General features: G+C 43.8%; 1 protein-coding gene across 48 annotated transcripts in view; it reads left to right on the plus strand.

Moving 5' to 3' along the window:
* Positions 1-20,232, plus strand: part of rims2a (regulating synaptic membrane exocytosis 2a) — a 111,178-nt gene that overhangs the window by 11,710 nt on the left and 79,236 nt on the right. For 22 of the 48 annotated variants that reach the window (XM_028979711.1, XM_028979702.1, XM_028979703.1 and 19 more), the window contains exons 3-7: positions 1,525-1,557; positions 2,193-2,279; positions 4,847-5,057; positions 5,893-5,904; positions 11,876-12,171. In XM_028979711.1, the coding sequence (XP_028835544.1) occupies positions 1,525-1,557; positions 2,193-2,279; positions 4,847-5,057; positions 5,893-5,904; positions 11,876-12,171 (639 nt within the window). Of the gene's footprint in view, positions 1-1,524; positions 1,558-2,192; positions 2,280-4,846; positions 5,058-5,892; positions 5,905-8,682; positions 9,020-11,875; positions 12,172-13,874; positions 14,445-20,232 lie in introns of those variants that run through there. The other 26 variants (XM_028979719.1, XM_028979723.1, XM_028979724.1 and 23 more) reach the window with 7 other exon arrangements.

The raw sequence follows: 20,232 nt of genomic DNA on the forward strand, positions 1-20,232 counted from the left end.
CACACTCGCCTATGAACCAGAAGACCCAGTTACTCCAGGGGGACTGTCCCTGTATCTACTGATTGTAAGTCGCTCTGGATAATGCTCTAAACGTAAATGTAAATGTAAAGATGAAGTGAAGTAAAGGTGAAGTGATTGTCATTTTGAAACACAGCACATGGTGCACACAACTCATGGTGCAGCCATGACAGGCGCCTGGGGAGCAGTGTGTGTGGACAGAGCTTTTAGCTCAGTGGCACTTCAGTGGCACCTTGGCGGTTGAAGCGGCAACCTTATGATCCATACCTGCTAGGCCACCAATGCCCCAATTTAGTTTCCTTTTATAGCACTTAATGCAACACAAACAACAACAACATTAATAATTATTATTATTATTTACAGAAATCACATATATTAATATCTCCTTTACATCTTGGGATGCCCAGATTGAGTCTTTCACAAAGGTCTCCAAATACAATTTCAATCTTTTACATCAATAGCCTTTGTATTAGTTATTAGCCATTTGTACCTTGTGTTCATGTGGCTTGCAAAGGTCATTTCCTGTTTAATTTGTGTTAGATCTGCGACCCTGCCTCTTCAGTGTGGAATGTTTCCTGTGCTCAGTAGAGGGCAGTGCCTCACCATGTGATCGTGTGCGGTACTAAGTGAATACAGTGAAAGGAATGGCGAAGGGCAGAGATTCACCTGAGTGTGACGTAAAAATTTCCTTAGCAAACGTCCAGCCCCAGGTCATCACAAATTGTTATCATCTTTCTCAGGAGGTTATGGAGGCATTTGCATGGAGGCCACTGACACGGACAGTGCTGTACGTGATAAGTGCATGGCGTGCAGAAGGCACGGTGCTGGAAGCAGCCCGGTCGTGGGTTTGAGATGGGCTGTGCACTGAGCTGCTCCTGCTGGGTGACTGACTCCAGTTCATCCCCTCTAGACTCTGGCATGTGGCACTTGGCACAGCATTGTGCTTTGTCTCTCGCTTTGCTTCAAAGTCCTTGGCTGGACTGCACACCGGCTAAACTTAAAAAAATGTAAGTAATCTGTCACACCCAATATTTTAGCATTGGCGTAATGTAAATAAACCAATCAAACCTGCTATAACCTGGTTCATTTTACATTACGTCAGTACTTATTGTTTCCTGGGGTCCCCTTTTTAACATTTCTCCGAGTGGAAGATTATTTTTTTTTGCATGAAACCAAGGCGCTTGGCACATGAAGAAACATCACAGCCTCTATTCATGCAGAGTGACACATTCTATTTCATTCTCTATGTTCATTTGCATTTGTGTTCATTTTTTTATTGTTCCCGTTGTCTCCATGTCCATCATTTTTACTGTTGTCGTCAGCCAATGAGTTTGCATGAGTTTAGAAATCATCACATTTGATTGTGGCAGACTGATCTCTGTGATCCCTCTTGAGCCCATCATATAACATGGTTTTGTTCAGTTTGGTGCTGTTTTGCATTTATTGCTTTTTGGCATTTATTTTATGTTCTTCTTGAGTTCACTGAGTTCACACTTATCTTTTTAGGGTCAAAGAAGAACAAAAGCCTCAGCCGGCACAGTAAGTAACCTCTTACCCAAAGGGCTGCAGGCTTTTACTTTCCCTCTTGTCAGTCGACGCGCTGTGCTTCATGTGGCTTCCTCTGTGATTAGCGGGGACCCTAACCCTCTTTTCCAGTGATTGGCTGCCTGCCGTGTGTCATTTTGCTCTGTTTTTTTTTTTTTGCCTTTGGTAAGAGGGCGTGTCCTGACTCCTCCTTACCTCATCCACGTGTGGACTGGATGCACCCAGTTCTGCTTGACCTGCTTCTATTCAGCTCTTTGGATTTGGATATATGCTGTGTTCTGATGATCTCTCTCTATGTGTGTGTGTGTGTGTGTGTGTTTGTGTTTGAGTGTGTGTTTACCCATGACATCCGAGTGGACTGAAAATTGAAATCAAAAACATCTCCATTGGCTGTAGTCTCCCTGCTTTCTACAGCTCCTTCTGAAACTCTCTCCATTTTCCTTCTTGCCTTCTGTCCACTGTAACACTTGTGTCTCACCTTCCTGTGCCCTCATGTACTGTTTATGTTGGTTGCCGTGCGCTTCCTGAACCTCCTGTGCTGGATCAGGCTTGTGAGCTGACTGGATTCTTGTGCTCTCTCTCTGTTTGGTTCCGGGATGTTCTGTCACACTGTCTGCTTGTTTGAACAGGTGGTTTCCTTTTAGTGGGATCACTGAGCTGGTAAATAACGTTCTCCAGCCCCAGCAAAAGTCCCAAAATGAGAAGGAGCCTGATGCGTAAGTAAGAGTGGCCCCTGGGTGTGGCCTTTTACCCAGTTACATTAACCAAGCAGGCGGCCCTGGAGTCCCCCACATATGTCATTTGCTTGTCTTTGATTTGTTACTACGAGTTTAAACAATTTTGAAATGAATGAAATTAATAAATTAAAAGATTATTAGATCAAAGAACAATTATTGCTTGATTTATAAATGCATATCTGAAAGACGGCACTATTATACTTCAGATGTACAGATGTTAATAGAAAATGATAAACCTGTAGCATTATATATTAAAAACAAGCATTCCGTGGTACACTATAGCACACTATATCTGATATGTGCATGTGAATAGGCAAGAGGTCATGCAACTGTCTCATCTATATTACAGAGGCTTCGGGTTTCTCGCTGCAAAATTACGTTAGGGTGTGTAGGTGTGTGTCGTAGAGAGCGGCAAACAGATGTGTGCCTTGCTTTGTAACGGAGTGATAGGCCCCCGTCTCCCAGCTGCCCGGCCGTGCTACCTGAGCCCTCGGCCGCAGCCGCCATGCGGATACTGGAGCCCCTCCGGTGCCGGCTGGCTGTCTGGGCCTCGGAGTGTTGTGTCTCTCTGGGGCAGATGGGAGAGGGCTGGGCGAAGGGGTGTATCCAGTGACTGAGGTGTGTAGCTGCGCTGTAAAATGTGACGTTGCTTATGCAACAGCGTGGGGAGTGTTTGTCATCGCTGATGGACACTTATATTGGTGGATCATGTGTAGGAACAGAGTTGACACTGAGGGGTAGACTCCGGTTAACCGTCTCTAATCCCTGATGATGTGATAAGCAAATTGGCTAACACGTATCGTGAGGGTTCGTTTTACATTGGAGACAAAAGAAAAATCTGGGATTTGTTGGGCTACTGAGTCATGCTTTTTTTTTTTTGTTCTTTTTTGGCCTGTCATAGGAATGTTTTTGGTGATTCACTCGCAGAAGGACAAAAAAAAAAAAAAGTCATTTGCCCACGGTCACTGGATGACCAAGAGAACGTAGGCTAACAGCTTGTTTGAAGAAGAGAAAAAAGGAGTACAGAGGTTTAACACCCAACCATGGAGTAAAGAGATAGGCCGTGCTCAATAATTCACCCTGTTAATGAATCTTGCAAGGTGGATATGTTGGGCCAAACCAGTTTCTAATCGCCATAATATGAAGTCAGCCCAGTGTTAAATTTCTACAGATACGGCGTTTTAAAATGAATTTCCATCGGATCGGAGCTGAGGCTGGCCTTGCATTTCTTCATGTCCACATCTGGGTAGGAGGTTGGAGCGAGGGGAACGACCTCCTGTCTCTGTATGTATTCGGAAAGCTTACGTCAAGCACAGCTTATATAATCAAAGGCGGGACCACAGCATTTACACAACAGGTGACTCCATTTCACGACGCTAACAAATATTTACATTTGCGGTGCGAAATGCACACGGGATCGTGTCCGATTACAGGAATTGTCACTCATCGCACCTCATACGGAATATTACGGAGTGACTCCCTGATTGTCTTTCTCAGAGGTGCCACTTGCCGGTTTTATGGTGCGCTCTTCCCTGGCTGATTCGGACTGCTCATTGGCGCCCGGCCCTGAAATAGAAACACGGGTGCAAATGATTCATTAAACGGCCGGGAACCTGAGAAAGTGGAATTAAATGGCACAAGCGGCTGTGATCCTCTTTCAGAGAGAATATGATACCTGCAGCGGCTATCTTTCACCAAGTGGGGAATCTTGGACCATAGATGAAGGTGTTCACAGGAATTTTAATGTGTTAATGCTTTTTCATCACAGTACTGTCGGGTCACGTGCATTTAAATAATATTTAGATGTTTTAGTTCATAATCATACAAATTTTCTCAGCAGTCGTTTGGATATCTAGGTTCAAATTACCCTGAAACCTGCAAGAACTTATTTTATCTGAAACAACTATTATGAATTTACTTTACTTTACTTTTATTCGATTTACTCATTCGATTTCTATACATTTTGAGTTTACAAAACTAAGAGCCCTGATAAGGCCTAACTTTTCAGAAAAAGAACATGCTCGGAAATTGTTAAGTGCTAGACGAGAAAAAAAAATTACATTTATTTTGTTCAGTGTGTGTGCATGTGCGTGTGTAAGTGTTTTTTTCATTTTGGTTCAGTCACCATATTAATTGCTAATAAGAAAAGAAATAACAAATTTAGCAATGTTTCAGCAAGAAATTCAACAAGGTTTCCGCATGTCACCTGTTTTATGTTTGTGGCCAAAACAGGCAGATGAAAGAGTTTTTTTTTTTTTTTTTTTTTTTTTAACAGAAAAACAGTATGATTATTTATTTAGAATTAAATCAGTTTTACAACATCTGTTAATAATCCATTGTCAGAGCAGTTTATTTTGCATGAGCTGATGATTTGTTAAGGCATTTGACTGTTTCACTTTGCACTATATTATGATCAGTGTGTGTGCCTTTGTAGACTAAATACACTTGAGCGATCACGATGCATAATATTTTATACATTTTCATCAATAAGGAGGAGATAGGAGTGGTTGATGGCTGTCTGACTGGATGTGTGGCTGCCATTGCAGGAAGTTGCATCAGCAGTTTGAGATGTACAAGGATCAGGTGAAGAAGATGGGGGACGAGGCCCAGACCAACCAGGACCAGAAGGTTGAGGCCCCTACCTGTGGAATCTGCCACAAAACCAAGTTTGCAGACGGCTGCGGCCACCTCTGTTCATATTGCCAAACCAAGTTCTGTGCACGGTGTGGGGGACGTGTGTCTCTGCGCTCCAATAAGGTACAGTTTATACATGCATGTACACACGCTTAAATATATGGTCATCTACTGTCTCAGATACTATCCACATGAAACTCAAGATAATCAAGTTTAATATGACTAATGGAGACAGTATGATAATGAAAGTGCTTTGCTCTGTATGAACATTATATGTAATCTGAGTGCAGTTTGCAGAATTTGGATTATTTAGAGACAGAACAACACAACATTTTCCAACTGTATTTAAATAAAAATATTGGTGAGAAATTTAAATCTATTAAAACAATTTAAAAAGTAATCCAAGCTCTGTTTGTCCTCTCCTCTCTTCACCTTGGGCTGGCAGCCATGAAGTCTCAATTATGCGTTGCATGTTTACACTGTGCATGTGGGCCTTAGTCCGATCAGACTGTGTTCTGACCAGGACCTTAGCTCCTTGCCCTTGGTGTAATTTGAACAGTCCTCCTGACATGGAGCAGCCCTTTGCAATAAGCCTGACTTCTTATTTATTCATTTACTCCAATATGAGCCACACAAACGATTTAGGAGACATTCCTTTTAACCCTTTCCCTATTTTTCTTCTTTTGGCTGCTTGCTTGAGATGAAGCAGTGTTGTGCAGCAGGAATATTAATTTTAGTTCACCTCAAGGCCACAAGAGGGTGATAGTATACTACCTTTAGCTCAGAAAGCGCCCATTCTTAATCCAACCGCATGACAATGTCTGTGTTTTTCCTCATACTGAGTGTTAAAAGTGTGCTAATTTTAAAATGACTTTCCCTGTTTCTCCCTTCATCTCTTTATCTTCTTCTTTCTCTTCTCCTGTCTCCAATGCATTCCTCCTTTGTGGAATTGCAACAGGAGGACAAAGTGGTTAGCATCATCTTTTACTTCTTTTAGTTTTATAAGCCGGTACCAACTGTATATGTTCATACGGAATCCTGTTAGGACAGTAAATGGTGTAATGTACTGTAAAGTTTTTGTTCTGTTTTGTGAAATCACCTGTGAAATTCTCATTTCATGACTGAGTAACATTCAGCTCTACAATTCACTTTTGTGTATTGCTGAAGAATTCTAACCATGCCATTTGGACAGCCAGTATGTATTTTTGCACATAGATATATATTTAGTTAAAATTTACTTACCGGCGTAAAATAGTAGAGGACTCGTAATGATTTCGTTTTGTTTAACTGCCAGCCTAAGCAAAATCTCCCAGCATTTAATGGTGCTCAAAATGTATGTAGTGAGAGCTGTCTGGAAATAATTTTTTATATTTATTTTATCTGCATACATGAAGTGAGGAACAGAAAAAAATGATCTTGGGTTCCAAGGGCATGCTGTGTTTGTTAGGTTTGTTAAGTCTAAAACCATTTTTAATCATTTTAGTACAGCTGAAAACAATTGCACAGATTAAATAAGAAATAAATCCGGCCTTCTACACATTAGAAGAGAATTTAGTGCATCAGCAAACATTGGTTTGACTACTATCATTGTTTCTAACTTTGTGATTTTGATATAGCTTTTTTTTCATGGAAAATCAAGGACATATTTAAATGACCCAAACGTTTTGAACAGTAGTGTACATGTAAGAATATTTTGACATGCCTGCAACTTACATCACTTCATGCTGCAACCAGAGTTCAGCCCTCTTTCCAGACAGGGCACTTGGGCTGGTCAAGGTGGTGCTGTTTGTTGGATTCACTTTGCCCACTGCTAACAGCTACTCCTATCTTTGTGTTTAACAGATAATAGACACAGGATCAGTTTTCGTACTCAGCCCAGATGGCGCAGGGGGCTCAGAGTCCCAACCGCAAGTTCAGTGGGGGTTCTTTCCCTGACCAGATGCAACCTCCTTCTGCCAGCTGCCTCCTACTTGTCTTGGTTCATAGCTGCAAATGTACTAGAGGAGAATATACATTTAAAAGGGTTTATTACGCCTAGCCTGTTCTACAGGAACCAGAAACACTGGAAAAGGGCAAGCCTACAGAGACAAAATAATACAAATCAATAAAAAAAAATTCTTCATTTGGAATGCTTATGAATGCATATTTTGTGGCATTAGAGCACAGCAGACATTTCAGATCTAGGACAAAAAAAAGGACAAACGGTACAAAGTAGAGACATGAAGGGCAGTTAGTAATAAGCCATTGTTCCGCCATTGTGTCTTTGGGCTTTATGGTCCAGCCACTTAGCATGCCTGCTACTAGGCTTTGCATTAGATGCCTGTGTCTGGTTGCAGAACCAATGCCCTGCTGGTTCAGAGGGTCATGGATTAGGTTCCCAGACTGTAATCGGTAACCAGATTCTCTTTCTGCCCTGGATGGCTTGCATCACTCAAGGGTCGGCCGTCTCACTTCATTGAGTGCTCAAAGGGACATGAAGTCTTTTAGGACAAGAATGGTCCTCATGATGAAAAACCCAATTCAGTCATATTGTCTGAGCTGTGTGCAACAAGAGTTGAGGATGTTTGACAAAGCATCGTCCACTGGTGGTTTTAACTTGAATCGGGGCACAAAAGATGCATCCTGTGATCATTAAAACTCATGGTGTCCCACAAAATAGAGTGACACTTACCAGCTGGGTTAATATTGTCACTGCATCAAAGTGAGGTGAAGCCAAAGGACGCCATTGTATCACAGTCTGTTCCCTGTCATGGTGAGACAGACAGTTAGTCAGGAATGGAAGCAGCTGTGCCTTGCCTGTATCTGAACTTGCGATGTCCAACAGCTCTTCTGGCTGTCCTCAACTCTGGAACTTGTGAATATTGATGCGGTATCACAGAACAAGATCTCTCTTGGTACAGCTGTCAGCAGTTGAGAGAGGAAAGAAAACACTGATGGAAAAGAAAAGAAAGCGTATGAACAGGGATTATTGCCTCTTTTGCTGAAATGTCCATTTTAAGGACAGTTGAATATTATGCCAGTGGTGTTCTATGAAGACTCTAGTGTGCTTTTTGTTGGAAAACTTTAGGACTGAGTAATAATTTTTGTCAAAGGGCAAGGCACCAAGTTTCCTCTTGGTTAATCTTTATGAAATTTAATTTGAGCACAAATTAATGAAAAGAGTTGACTGATTAAAAAAATAGTAGAATTATTTTAACATCTTAATGCTTTTAGGACATGTCTGCACATCCGTACCACAATGACACAGTGGTTGTGCCTGTAGAAGTGGTGAGCAACTGTCCTCAGACTTTTTGACTTTCATATGTTATGAGTGGATGCAAATGGAGAGCCAATTGGACATTTTCTTTTCCAGGAATTGCAAATCTTCAGGCAATGCAATATGATGCATTCCTGATCTTGGGGTTGCAGTGTGGGGATGATGGTTTTAGGGAAATGAACATTGTGTCAACATTGGAGGCTGCCGAGGTTTGGTCCTGGACTGGAAATATGAATGCGATATTCCTACCTGCTGAGAATCTGTAGTATTACACTGAACCAGTTAAGATAATAACTACATAACAAGCGGATAGAAGTAAGTGTATAGACACATATATTCAAAACATATTTGTATGTATTTGAAATGCGCCTGCTAATGTCACCATGTCATTATAACATGGTTATAAAAAGTGTGCCGGGACGTGACGGCGTGATGACGCACAATCCCGTCGCGCGTCGGACGGTCAGGGAGCGTCGCTGTGGTCGAAGTGCTTCGTGAAGGCGAAGTAAGCGCGGCACGCCTCATGTATAAGTGATGAGGACAGAAGCACTAACGGGGCGGCGGTAAAAAACATGACTGGGCTCGACTTTGCCCTCTGGACGGCGCGCAAGGAGACTCCGCGCCGGCTGCTGCCCGAGTTCAGCCCCGCCGGTTCTACGCGGTTCTCTCTCGACTGCCCGTAAGACCGAACCGGTCGGCTGGATGCGGTTAGGTTCGACCCGGTCGGGGCATTACCGGAGCTGTCCGCGGTGCTTTTGTCATTAAGCGGAGGAATTTATAAATAAACGCTTCCATCGTCGGACAAGGACATTTTATTCAGCAAAGATGGGTAAGCTTGACTTAGGTGCTGCAGAATTCTGTAAGTTTATTTTATATATTCCACCATCGTGTATTTTACTTTTTTTATGTTATACATTCAATCCGAATGTATTTTCTCCAATAAACTTAATTATTAGGTGGCCGTGCAGGTATTCTATTAGGATGTAGACCATTCAGGACTATTGTGGACTTGATTTGAATTTGTCATAGCTCTCTTGTCAGAGTAGAGTCTGTAGAGATCTTCAGAACTGCCCTTTTCTTTCTTTCTTTCTTTCTTTCTTTCTTTCTTTCTTTCTTTCTTTCTTTCTTTCTTTCTTTCAGAAAGGTTACAGGTAGAGAGCTGTTTCCTGTCATTTGCAGAACCAGTTTCCTTCTTACATCATTTCCCAATTCTTATTCAATGCTGGGGTACCTAGAAGGCATAAATATGCATTAAATCTATTATGAGCAGCAGCGCTCTAAAATTAGAAGCTCATTAAATTCTAATGCTCCACGTGCCGGGCTGTCTCTAGCATGTGAGTGATGAGAGTTTCATTCATCCTGAGAATTTTGCCTCAACATGAGTTCATGTGGTGATAACAAGTCACCACGTGTGTAGTGTAGGTTGATTAATAAAGGCACAGTATATAAAATGCATTTTTCACGTTCAAATGTCCTAAAGTGAAATTGATCATTACGGGGAATTACACACGTTACATTTGAGTTAGGAAGACGATTTTGTTTGCATTGTGTTAAAGGGTATAAAAAAACCCTGGAGTTTTCAGACTTCAGCTGAATCAGACTGACAGAACAGAGACCAGCAATATGATACCTATGACAGTTCACTCACCGCTGCATTAATATTTCACCACAGTGCATCTTTTCATGTGGCCTGCTCTGTTTGCACTGTATTCTTTGCTATGAGCCGCCCCTCATCACTTGGACTGGGGACATGTCTGAATGACTGAATGTTTCAGTAGCCTGCTGACATGTAATGTTTTGCTTACATTTTCAAGATAATTCCTCACATTGCTTCCTTCCTTAACTCTGAATTGCACTTCAGTGCGATGTGGAGGTGCAAATCTTTGCCTGGCAGATAGTTAGCTCAGTTAACTAGCTCTTTCATGATTTGGATGTTGTGGATGTATTTGTCTCATTCCAATATGAGAGGAGTTTTACTTTCAACAATGAGTTATTGCACTGCTATCTGAGAACAAGAAAATCTTGTACATATATTAGAACCAGACCGTTCTAAGCTGTTCCTGATAACCCTGAGCTTTTGCGGTTGAACTTCTGTCTTCATGCGTTCTGATAACTGCAATGAGGGTGAAACAACCTAGCACTATAGGATGCATAAAGGTGAGAGTGAGAGGGTTGCTTCCCCTTACCTGGTCGATGTGGACATCTGCCCTAGGACAGAAGAGAGAGGTTCCCAGCACCGACTGTATGACAGAATTCAGAATTTCACAGTGCTGAAGCACTGGCTGTCACAGCTCTCAGACTATTGTGGACCTTGCACAGCCTGTGATGGGTTCATTCCATCTTTATGATTATAATGGCTTATTTGGGGTTGGACTGAGCTCTGGATTAATTTGCTGTCTGTGTGACAAAGTTGGGAATGCTAATGTACCATTAGAAAGTCGGGAATGAAGATGGAAGTGCCAGCATTTCTAGTTTTGGGTTCAGAATGTGTTTAATTACTGCTGGCAGATTGGAGAAGTGCACCACTGCTGACTGCTATGTTAATTGTACTTATGCATGAATTTTAAAAAACTAGGTCATGCTTGATGTACAAGGCGCTGGCTATGTTGGAAAGAACTAGGATATGTTAAAGAGAAAGCGATATTGCTGTAATGAAGGGTCTACCATTGCTTTGCATTTTGGATTTCTGAGGTGTGATGGAGCCCAAGGCCAAAGCAGCAGGGGGTTGGGGAGATCCAACAGACCCTCTGCTTCTGTAGAACAAAACAAAAGCTTCTGGACTAACCTGACTCGTCTTGCTAATACATTTGTCTCATAATGTGAAAAGTGACAGTGATACACAGCACACAGTGACACAATGAAATATGTCCTCTGCATTTAACCCATCACCCTTAGTGCCCAGGGAGCAGTGTGTGGGGGCGGTGCTTTGCTCAGTGGCACCTCAGTGGCACCTTGGCAGATCGAGATTCAGGGCCGCTTCCTTAATCGCTAGGCCACCTACCACTGCCATCATAGGTCATCATAGAACTGCTGATGTCTAGTTCTGAACATAGGAAACACAGGAGTGCCTGGTGTTGTGTCTGGTGTCCAGACATACTCATCCTCATCCTCCCCAGAATGTCCCAGCCTCTTGTCAGAAAGGAGCAGGCTATTGAGCCTCCCTCTGCGTATAGTGAGTTTAAGATAATTTAAAAAAAATAAAACGTGTTGCTTTGGCTGGTGCAGTTGGTCTGTCCAATATGAGGCTATTGATTCAAATGAGCATGATTATATAATCCAACAAATGCAATCAAATTAAGGTTCTTCATGCTAGAATATCACAATTTGAAAAATGTCATTGTACCATTAAATTATTTGGTGGAGGCATTCTATTTTTCTTTCAATTACTTTTATTCATTAATCATCACACACTGCACAATACTGCCATATTCATGATGTGATACTTGGTCCATTCTTTTTACTCATGGTTAATACTGTGCCTTTTTCAGATGTATTTTTAAAAAATATTAATTTCATTAAAGCATACATTCTTTAGCATGTCATATCTCATCAACAGTTCATGACCACTGGCTTGAAGTGCTTGAAAGCTATGCACATCAGCCATACCATGAAGGCCTTGCTGCTCATCACATGACTTGTACTATCCACATGACCCATAACTTTGCCTCTTTCCTTCAACACGCAGGTTATGTGGGTATGCAACTTGTGCCGAAAACAACAAGAAATCCTCACCAAGTCCGGGGCCTGGTTCTACAGCGGCTCAGGGGCTGCTCTGCCTTCAGGTGTCAGTGAAGGGACGAGGGCTTCCTCACGGCGCCGCACTGAGGAGGCACCCCAGGAGAAGAAGGCCAAATTGCAAGACGCAAATCTTCTCTACCAGGGAGACTTAGCCGGCCGACCTCACGGGCTCCCGCGTCAGGAGTCCCTCAACAACGGTTCAGGGTTGAAACACTTGGGCCCCGGTGACAGACTTCTTGACAGGTGAGTGATGGCGGCATACGTGTGACATTGCTGTACTCATTTCCATAATAGCATCTTGATCAAATGGATTGGTTTGTATATTAAATTGAGTTGCTAGTTAAAATGAACTGTTATGTTCCCCTTCAGAGCTTAGGTGAGAAAACAAGGAGGCTTAAATTATACCTCAACATTTTAGATTCTACTTGCAGTCCACAGAGGCTTTTTAAAAAATAAACAGACATGCTGCTTATCATCCGCTGTTCAAAACCTCCAGCAAATTGTCAGCATTATAGACCTGTGTGCACAACCACCCCATCCCCCAACACATCTATCTCGCTCTGTCTCTGACACACATACATGCACATGAAAACAATTTAATGATCTAAAATGGTGCTTTGATTAATAGTGTGAACAATAAAGTTTCAAGGTCTGAACCGATAGAACTGTTTTTTTAAACATGACTATAATGTTTACCTGCTTCCTCAGAATGAAGGATTGTGTCAATAATTCTGACTACTTTTATGTGTGCTCTTATGAATGGGGCTATTTCAATTAGTCCACTTACTGCTTAATATATTATATCTTGTCCTGAAAGCCTGACACTGCACTGGACTAATTACAATGTAGCGTTACTGCAGACCTGCAGTACCACTTGTGACCACAGGGAGGCTCTGTGTCTCTCTGCGCTTGTCACAGTTTCTTCATTCTGCTATTTTCTCTTCTCACTCACTTTACTGTCATGTGTGAATTTTAACACAGACGTGTCCGCATGGCCACCTTGTGCCTATTAAAATACACCAAAGCATTGAAGCGCACTTTTTTTTCCCCTGTTGATTAATATAGTTGCGTTAAATTTAACCTCTAGTGGGAAGGTTGTGAACTGCAACCGTCTGAAAAGCCTTCGCTCACTCCCTCCTTGTCCGTCCAAGCTTGTTTTAGATCCGTCAGATGGCGGTAAGGTGCAGAAGATGTATACACTAACCCGTCCTGAATTATTTGAATAAAATAATTTTGGCCACCTCATTTATAAATTCAACAAAGACAATTTGTACATTCTGCACTTCTCCTAATAGAGTTCAGTGAATTCTATAGATTGTATATTTAAGTCCTCTTGATCGCGTATTAGCAAACATGAAATCGGTCGTTTTTGAGGACATTTTCTAATCTTTATCTCCTACACTGGAATGCCATTTGTTTACATTGAAATTGTGTGCTTGAATCCGAAGTATTGTTTGCTATAAAAAATGAAGGGACTGCACAAACTGAAAAACAGATCCTTAGTGCAATGGTTACGAACAACGCAATTATAGATTTTACAATTTTGCATTCAGCCTCTTTGTTCTTGCCGAAATGATGCCTTGGCTGTCACAGCACGCAGAAAATGACGAGGACCAAGAGTTGAACCTTGCGCTCTTACACCTTTCATAAACGCATTTCTTTATGAAGCGGGTGCGCAAAAAAAAAAAAAAAAAAGAAACCGCGCAATATGCGTGAAATACGGCCGAACCCATCACGAGGTCCGCCGCGAATCTGGGCGCCCCGAGCACCACGCGTGTCGGGCGTGAACGGCTGGTGATGCCGGGTTATGGGATCGGGGAGGGCCGTCCAGTTCCCACCCGGTGGCCCTTCCCGGGACCGGTTCCTCCCCTCTCCACCCCACCCGCGCCTTCGGAGACGAGCACCCGCCCTGCCGCCCGGTGATTTGTGGGCGAAGCCCCTGCCGGCACCGGCATTCGGACGCCTCCTCCTCCTCCTCTTCCTCCTCCGCCGCTCGGCCGGCCGTGAGATCGGGCGGAAATGACTGACGGCAGCGGAGCGGAGGCTGCGCGATGCCGGCGAAACGAGCGGCGGGCCGGTCGCCACGTCTAGGTGCGTCTGGAAGGAGCGCAGCCCCCCCCTCCTCCTCCTCCTCCGCCTTTACCCGCTCCTGCATTTCCTCGCCGGCCAAGTTTGGGGCATTATGACTGAGCAGCCCGCCCCGGATCGCACTTTTCACCAGGACCAGGAGAAATATGGAACTTGAGGAGCGCCGCTGCGTTTGATGTTGCCCCGGGGATAATCGCGGTCCGGAGCGAGGAAGGGCAGGTGGATGGGGGGGTTGTAAAAAAAAAAAAAAAAAAAAAAAAAAAAAGGAAAGGAAAGGATAACGGAGCGAGGAAAACGGGGGAGAAAATGCAGTTTGAGACATTGCGTCAGTTTTGTAGCTCGGTTTTATCGCATTTCAACGGGGCTTTCACGCCGCCCCAGAACATCCTGCAAACCGAGCTGCTGGAGCAGGCGTTCAGCAACATCGGGTGAGTGATTTCCCGTCGGACGGAACGCGGCGCGTTTCACATGGCGGGAGAGGAGGATGGTGCGCGGCGTCGATCGATACCGGCAGCTCCGTCGGCGATGCCAGATCGAGGGTTTTTTTTTTTTTCGTGTCCGCTTGTTTCATTCATTCATTTTTTTGGGACGCAGCACGGTGCCGGAGTGGAGCTTCCCCTAAGCGTGCTCGGCTCGGCTCGGCCGAGGTGTGTGTGCGCTGCAGCAGTTGTGGTTCTCAATGAGCGTGTGCCGCCGCCGCCGCCGCCGCTGTGCCTGAGATCATAACAGTGTTGCCTAGTCGGCGTGATACGTGCGACTTTCATCAAGTAGATTATTCGCATTTGCAGTGGCTTATGTGGACGTGGTCGGAGGCCTATAGACCTCCATCCTTACGAAAAAGTCTGATGTTTTTTTTTTCTTGTGCTTGTAATTTTACGTACCTCTCTGCGTGTTTCTTTCTCTCGAGATCTGGCAACCGTGTAGCATAATGCAGTTCATCATTCCAGTTCCTTTCCTGCTCAGCGTCCGAAATTTCGCGTTGTGGAAGAACCATTGTGTTCTGCGTTCATGCAACCCCCACCCCCCATATGAACAAAAAGGCCCGGTCCAGAACAAGGTTCTCTGTCGGTGCAGAACTGGAGAGCTGGAAGCAGCTCTGAACTTTCAGTAGCTCCTCTCCTCTCCTTTTTAAATGTACCCCATCAGCTCTGGCATCTGTGGTAGGTTAGCTGTGCTGGCGTTTTTACTGACAGGCGGCTTGCAGCGATGGCGTTTCCGTGAAATGCTGGGAAGGAGATGTTTGGGCTGTCTTCCCACTCCCAACTCCGATTGCAAGAAGCCCTACATGGAATATGACTTATATATGCTGGAAGTGGCACATTCAGGTTGAGCGTAAAGCTCATTGATGTCTGACAGATTTTATAACATTGTTGGTTAGGTTAACATAACATAACATAACATAACCTTGTTGCACAGATGATGGAATAAAATTTCAATAGAAAACAGCAATTACTGCAATTTTATTACTATTCCATGTGATTAATTATTGAGGTGTAAGCCATTGTATTATTGCTGCCTCCACCATACTTGGGAAGCATTGTTTAAGGATTCCTTAAACAATTTTTTTTTAAATAAGCGGTCAGCAATTTTGATAAGGTTGCACAGAACATCTCATTTGTGGGATGATCTCCTTATGTGCAGCAGCAGCAGGAGTCAGTATCTGTTGCCAAATGTACCCTTGGTGCCTGGATGTCTAGGTTGGTCATCCATCTGGCCTCACAGCGGCCTCGCAGCAAGAGCTGTCCAGCTCACCATCCAAAACTTATGGCTCAGGTCTTGCGCCTATAGATATAATTCATATTTATAAAGTGTGTGTGTGTGTGTATGCCCGTTCTTTTGCTAACAGAATATCTTTACATGTACAGAGATGAAAAGCATACTTTTTTATTACAAATGTACAGTTTATTACATGGTTCCACATATAAAATGACAGCAGCACATGCTGCACGCACTGAGCCTGTAGTCCCACTGCATCCCACAGCACCCTGGTCATCCTCCATAGGTAGGCGCAGCATTCACTCAGGCCACCTGCATACTGTCTTAATGGCCAGTGCTTCTCCACCCAGCTCCATCTATTATGCAGGTTGACCGTGTCCTCAGATGTCCTAATGGTGTCCAGGAGCTGTTCTTAGAAGTCCCAATCAGTACCGTGCGCATGGGGGTGGGGTGGGCAGTGCAGCGACTGCTCACTGTGTGTGTTGCGGGCATCGCTGTAGGAACTGGCACAGCACTGTGAAGGGTGTGCATAAGCATCTGCTTTGCAACGTGTACTCTTGCAATGACAAATGCCATTACATATTATTTATATCTTGGTAAAACTAAAGTAGTTCAGTGGACTTCTCTATTTTGTTTTTCTGATGCCCTTTAACCTTTACATGTAACACCAATGAGATCACGAAGGCTAGAATAATTTTCCCAAGATTATTTTCATTTGCTGTTTCATGTATTGATTCTTCTGGATCAGGTTCGCGTTTCTTTCTTTCTGTCCTCTTCTTCTGTTATTCATTAATTTCTTTCACTAAAGACAACCATGGAACCACACTTTTGTGTAACGTAGCCAACAACCTTGTTCTTCTGCAGGCCAATGAACAGTTGCTGTGCTGCATAAAATGTGCTGGTTTAGCACATCGAATCTCCTCAGTATGGGGCTTTTTTATTCTCCTATTATGGTATTGGAAGGGGCTGAAAAAAATCAGAATGTCTGCCATGAGAATACAGCAAGCAAAGCTGTTTTATTTACTCAGCAGCCTTGCAGCTTTAGCATTCTCCCCCCCACGGACATCTGGATCTCTAGCAAAGTCTATCAGTGTTAAACGTGTGCAAATATGTCTGCGGTATGTTGTTATCTTTGCTCCCCACCCTAAACGAAATGATGCACAGTCACTCTCTGCCGCTCTCAGAGTGGGCTTCCCCACTTGTTTCCATGGTTTCAGAGGCTAATAAGTGGAGAGTGTCTGCGAGGCGGAATATCCCCTCCCCATCCCCCTCCCCCAGCCACCCGTCTCCACCTCTCAGTGGTTCTGGGTTGCCACGGCGACTTTGATCAATAGTTGGGATGATGTGTTCTCTATCTGCTAATCCCGGTGTCAGCCACGTCTGGGAACAGGAGGGGACGGAGTGAGGGATGCCCCCCTTCAAGAGATGAAGGAAGAAAAGGAGAGGGTGTGTGAGAATTAGCAACGAGGGCAACATGTAGGAGAGGAGCGGTGGTGAACGGGAACGTAGAACGAGAATGTGTGTCATACATGGGTTGAGTTTTCAGTCAGATAATTCTGTGCGAACACTGCAGATTCCGCAAAGCCTGGTTATTGCCCCATTCCTCAGGACTGAGGCTGCCTCAGAGCCTGAGCTCGTTTCATACAGGAAATCATTCCACATGAGAAATCACACAAAGGACAAGAGGGATGGCAAAAGGGATTAAATGAAAAAAAAAAATCATCATTGTTGGAAAGCCCTGTCTTGGTGCCCGCTACATGTGAATAGCATGATGTCCAGACCCCCAATCCATCCCCTTGCCTCCATGTACGTACTACTTACTGGATTATTACAGGGTTAATATTTAAGCAGGACTTTGAGACTCTGTTGTGTGTTCTCTGTTGTGTGGTCAGATGGTCTCCACACACATTAAGACCTTCATTTCTTTCCGAAGGAAAGACTGTTGTATTGAGTCTGTTGTATTGTTACAGTAATAAGATCGAAAGGATGGCAAGTCACTGAGAGTTTGAGACCTGTGCAGATTTTGGGTAGAGGCTCTGACGTTAGGTTTCAGTGTCGCTGTGTGCATATTCCTCCTCTAATAAAATTGCTGTATGCACTGGCCTACACTCCCCCCCTGTACTTTGGTCGCATTGGAATACAATCTGAACCAGGGCTTTATCATGTTGATACAGGGGACAGTGACATCTGGGCTCTTTTTGTGCTCAGTGAGCACAACTGATTCGCTGAAAGGATGAAGTGTGTGAGTAGAGCTCGGAGTGTGCAGCTAATGGCTGAGATAGGAATATTCCTCCCGGTTGGAGGAAAAAAAACCAACAGCGCTATATTAACCGTGTTCCCAAGGAGGCCATTTCTGCAAAATGCCCCCTGGTGCCAAACTTAGCTTTCATTCTTTAAACCCCTCTCTGATGGCGCACAAATAGCCAGAGATCTCGCGGTGATGAGAGGAGAAGATGCAGCCATAAAAAAAGTTGTGTCGTGCTTGTCTTACGACGGCATTTAAAAAAGGTTTCGGAGAGCCAGTCTTCCAGCTGTGAACTGGTTAGGAAATTGAATGCAAAAGTGTTCTCGAACTGAAGCATGTTTCTTTGTTCCAGAGACTGTTTGATTCTGAAAACCTATTTGAGGGTGAATTTAAGCCAGATGTTCTTGTCATTGGCTATTAGCACCTTAAAGGTTTTTACTTAAATTTGTTCACACTGGGACCATTTTAAAAAATACATCACATGTTCTCACGGCACCAAATCTTGTTGCTGCTGTGTATTTCCTCTTTAACTACGTAACTCAGACGTGCTTTTAAGCAATCACATGTCGAGTTTGACAGCAATGACAGCCACATCAAAGAAGCAAAGGCTTCATCCAGTGCTTCATCTCAACATCTGTGCCTCAGCAGAACCTCTCCCCCCTCCAGGAGAAATAACTCCCCCGATCAAAAAAAAAAAAAAAAAAAACTCCCCCTCTCAGATCCTCTTGTAAGATATTGATGTGGCTTAGGAAGCTCGATGAGACTAATTATTTCCCTGCTTTTGCAAACGTGGACGCTCCGGTGCTCCTGTCCTCCCCCCGCGTTACCGTGTGTGCAATTAACTCTGCTCATCTGGGTTGCAGAAGAAGCGGGTTGTGGACTGGTGGTTTTGTGGGGTGGGGGTGTCCTTGGGATCGGCTTGCAGAGTGGAAAACATTGAGGGGGGTGTCACTGGAGGGTCAAAAGAGCCCCCTTTTCCCCCAGCAGATGCGCTGAGCAAACAGAGATGCGAGCTAGTGGCTGTACCCCCTTTGGCCATACTCCCAAAATGAATGAATCCCTGCATAACAGCCCACTCAAACGTGCTCATGAGATCATTATGTTTTAGAATAACATCTAGAATTATTTTGATTAATCTCTGAGGATGCAAGAATGAGCACGATGTCTTCATCATAGTAATAATAGTAATAATAATAATAATAATACAGTTAGCCCATAATGTTTCTGGGATATTTATTCAGCTTTACACCGAGTCTTAAGGGACTTCCCAGTGCTGAACGTGCTTTCACTTTATTCACTGGCTGCAAGGCCACGCGACCATTTGCAGTTGCCATGGAGAAACTCGCTTTCAAGGACATTCTTAAATCTACAGATAACTGTTGTCAAAGATAAAGCATGATTCTCCAGAGAAAGACTTTTTTTCCTTCCCCCTCCTCCTCTCCCGGTTTGTTGCCAACCAGGCTGTATCAGAGGTGCTGTCCTTTGCAATTACAATTAACCTGGCCAAGCCTTTCCTCTCCGTGGAGTGTGCAGGGAGACGTGGGAGCAGAGCCTCTGTTCTTGTACTGGTCCGACCCTCACTTCAGAAGAAAATTAGTGTTTTTGACCTTAAAAGTCCCCTGACATGATTTTTTTTTTGCCTCTATATAGGTCTTAGTGGTCCCCTAATACTGTATCGGAAGTCACTTTCTGAAAATCAGCCTTGGTGCAGAATTACAGCCACTTTTACCCAGTCCCACAAGCCAGTCCCACAAAAAGATTACCTCAGGATGCAGAATTTTGGTATCTGTAGCTTTAAATGCCAATGAGGAGGTGAGAGGCGGGACAATGAGGAGAGTGACCTATAGATGTGCATGGGCAGTCACGGAAATTACATCATCAACACCATTCACCAACCACAACGTTTGCTGCAAACAGGAAGTCGTGTCAGCTTCTCTGCAGAACAAATCAAATGAACTCATTGTTTCTTCAGAGTCTTGCGTGACGGAACTAAAGAAATACATTTGTGCTCATTTATACTTCCAATCACCGAGCAACTGTAATGCTTCACACGTTTGGAAGCCATGGCGGTCGGTGGAGTGACTTTTTTAGGGGAGGGAAATTCTATGGGTGGAAAAAGCATGAAAAATGGAATTTGTCATATCAGACCATCTGAGCTGCCGCTCCCTGAACACCTATCACCATTTCTAGCCACTGCAGGACCATATACTGGCTAGGGGATCTTGTATTAATGTTAAATCATCTCACAAAGTGAA

The sequence above is a fragment of the Denticeps clupeoides genome, chromosome 5, assembly GCF_900700375.1.
Source record: "Denticeps clupeoides chromosome 5, fDenClu1.1, whole genome shotgun sequence".
NCBI classification, from domain to species: Eukaryota; Metazoa; Chordata; class Actinopteri; order Clupeiformes; family Denticipitidae; genus Denticeps; species Denticeps clupeoides.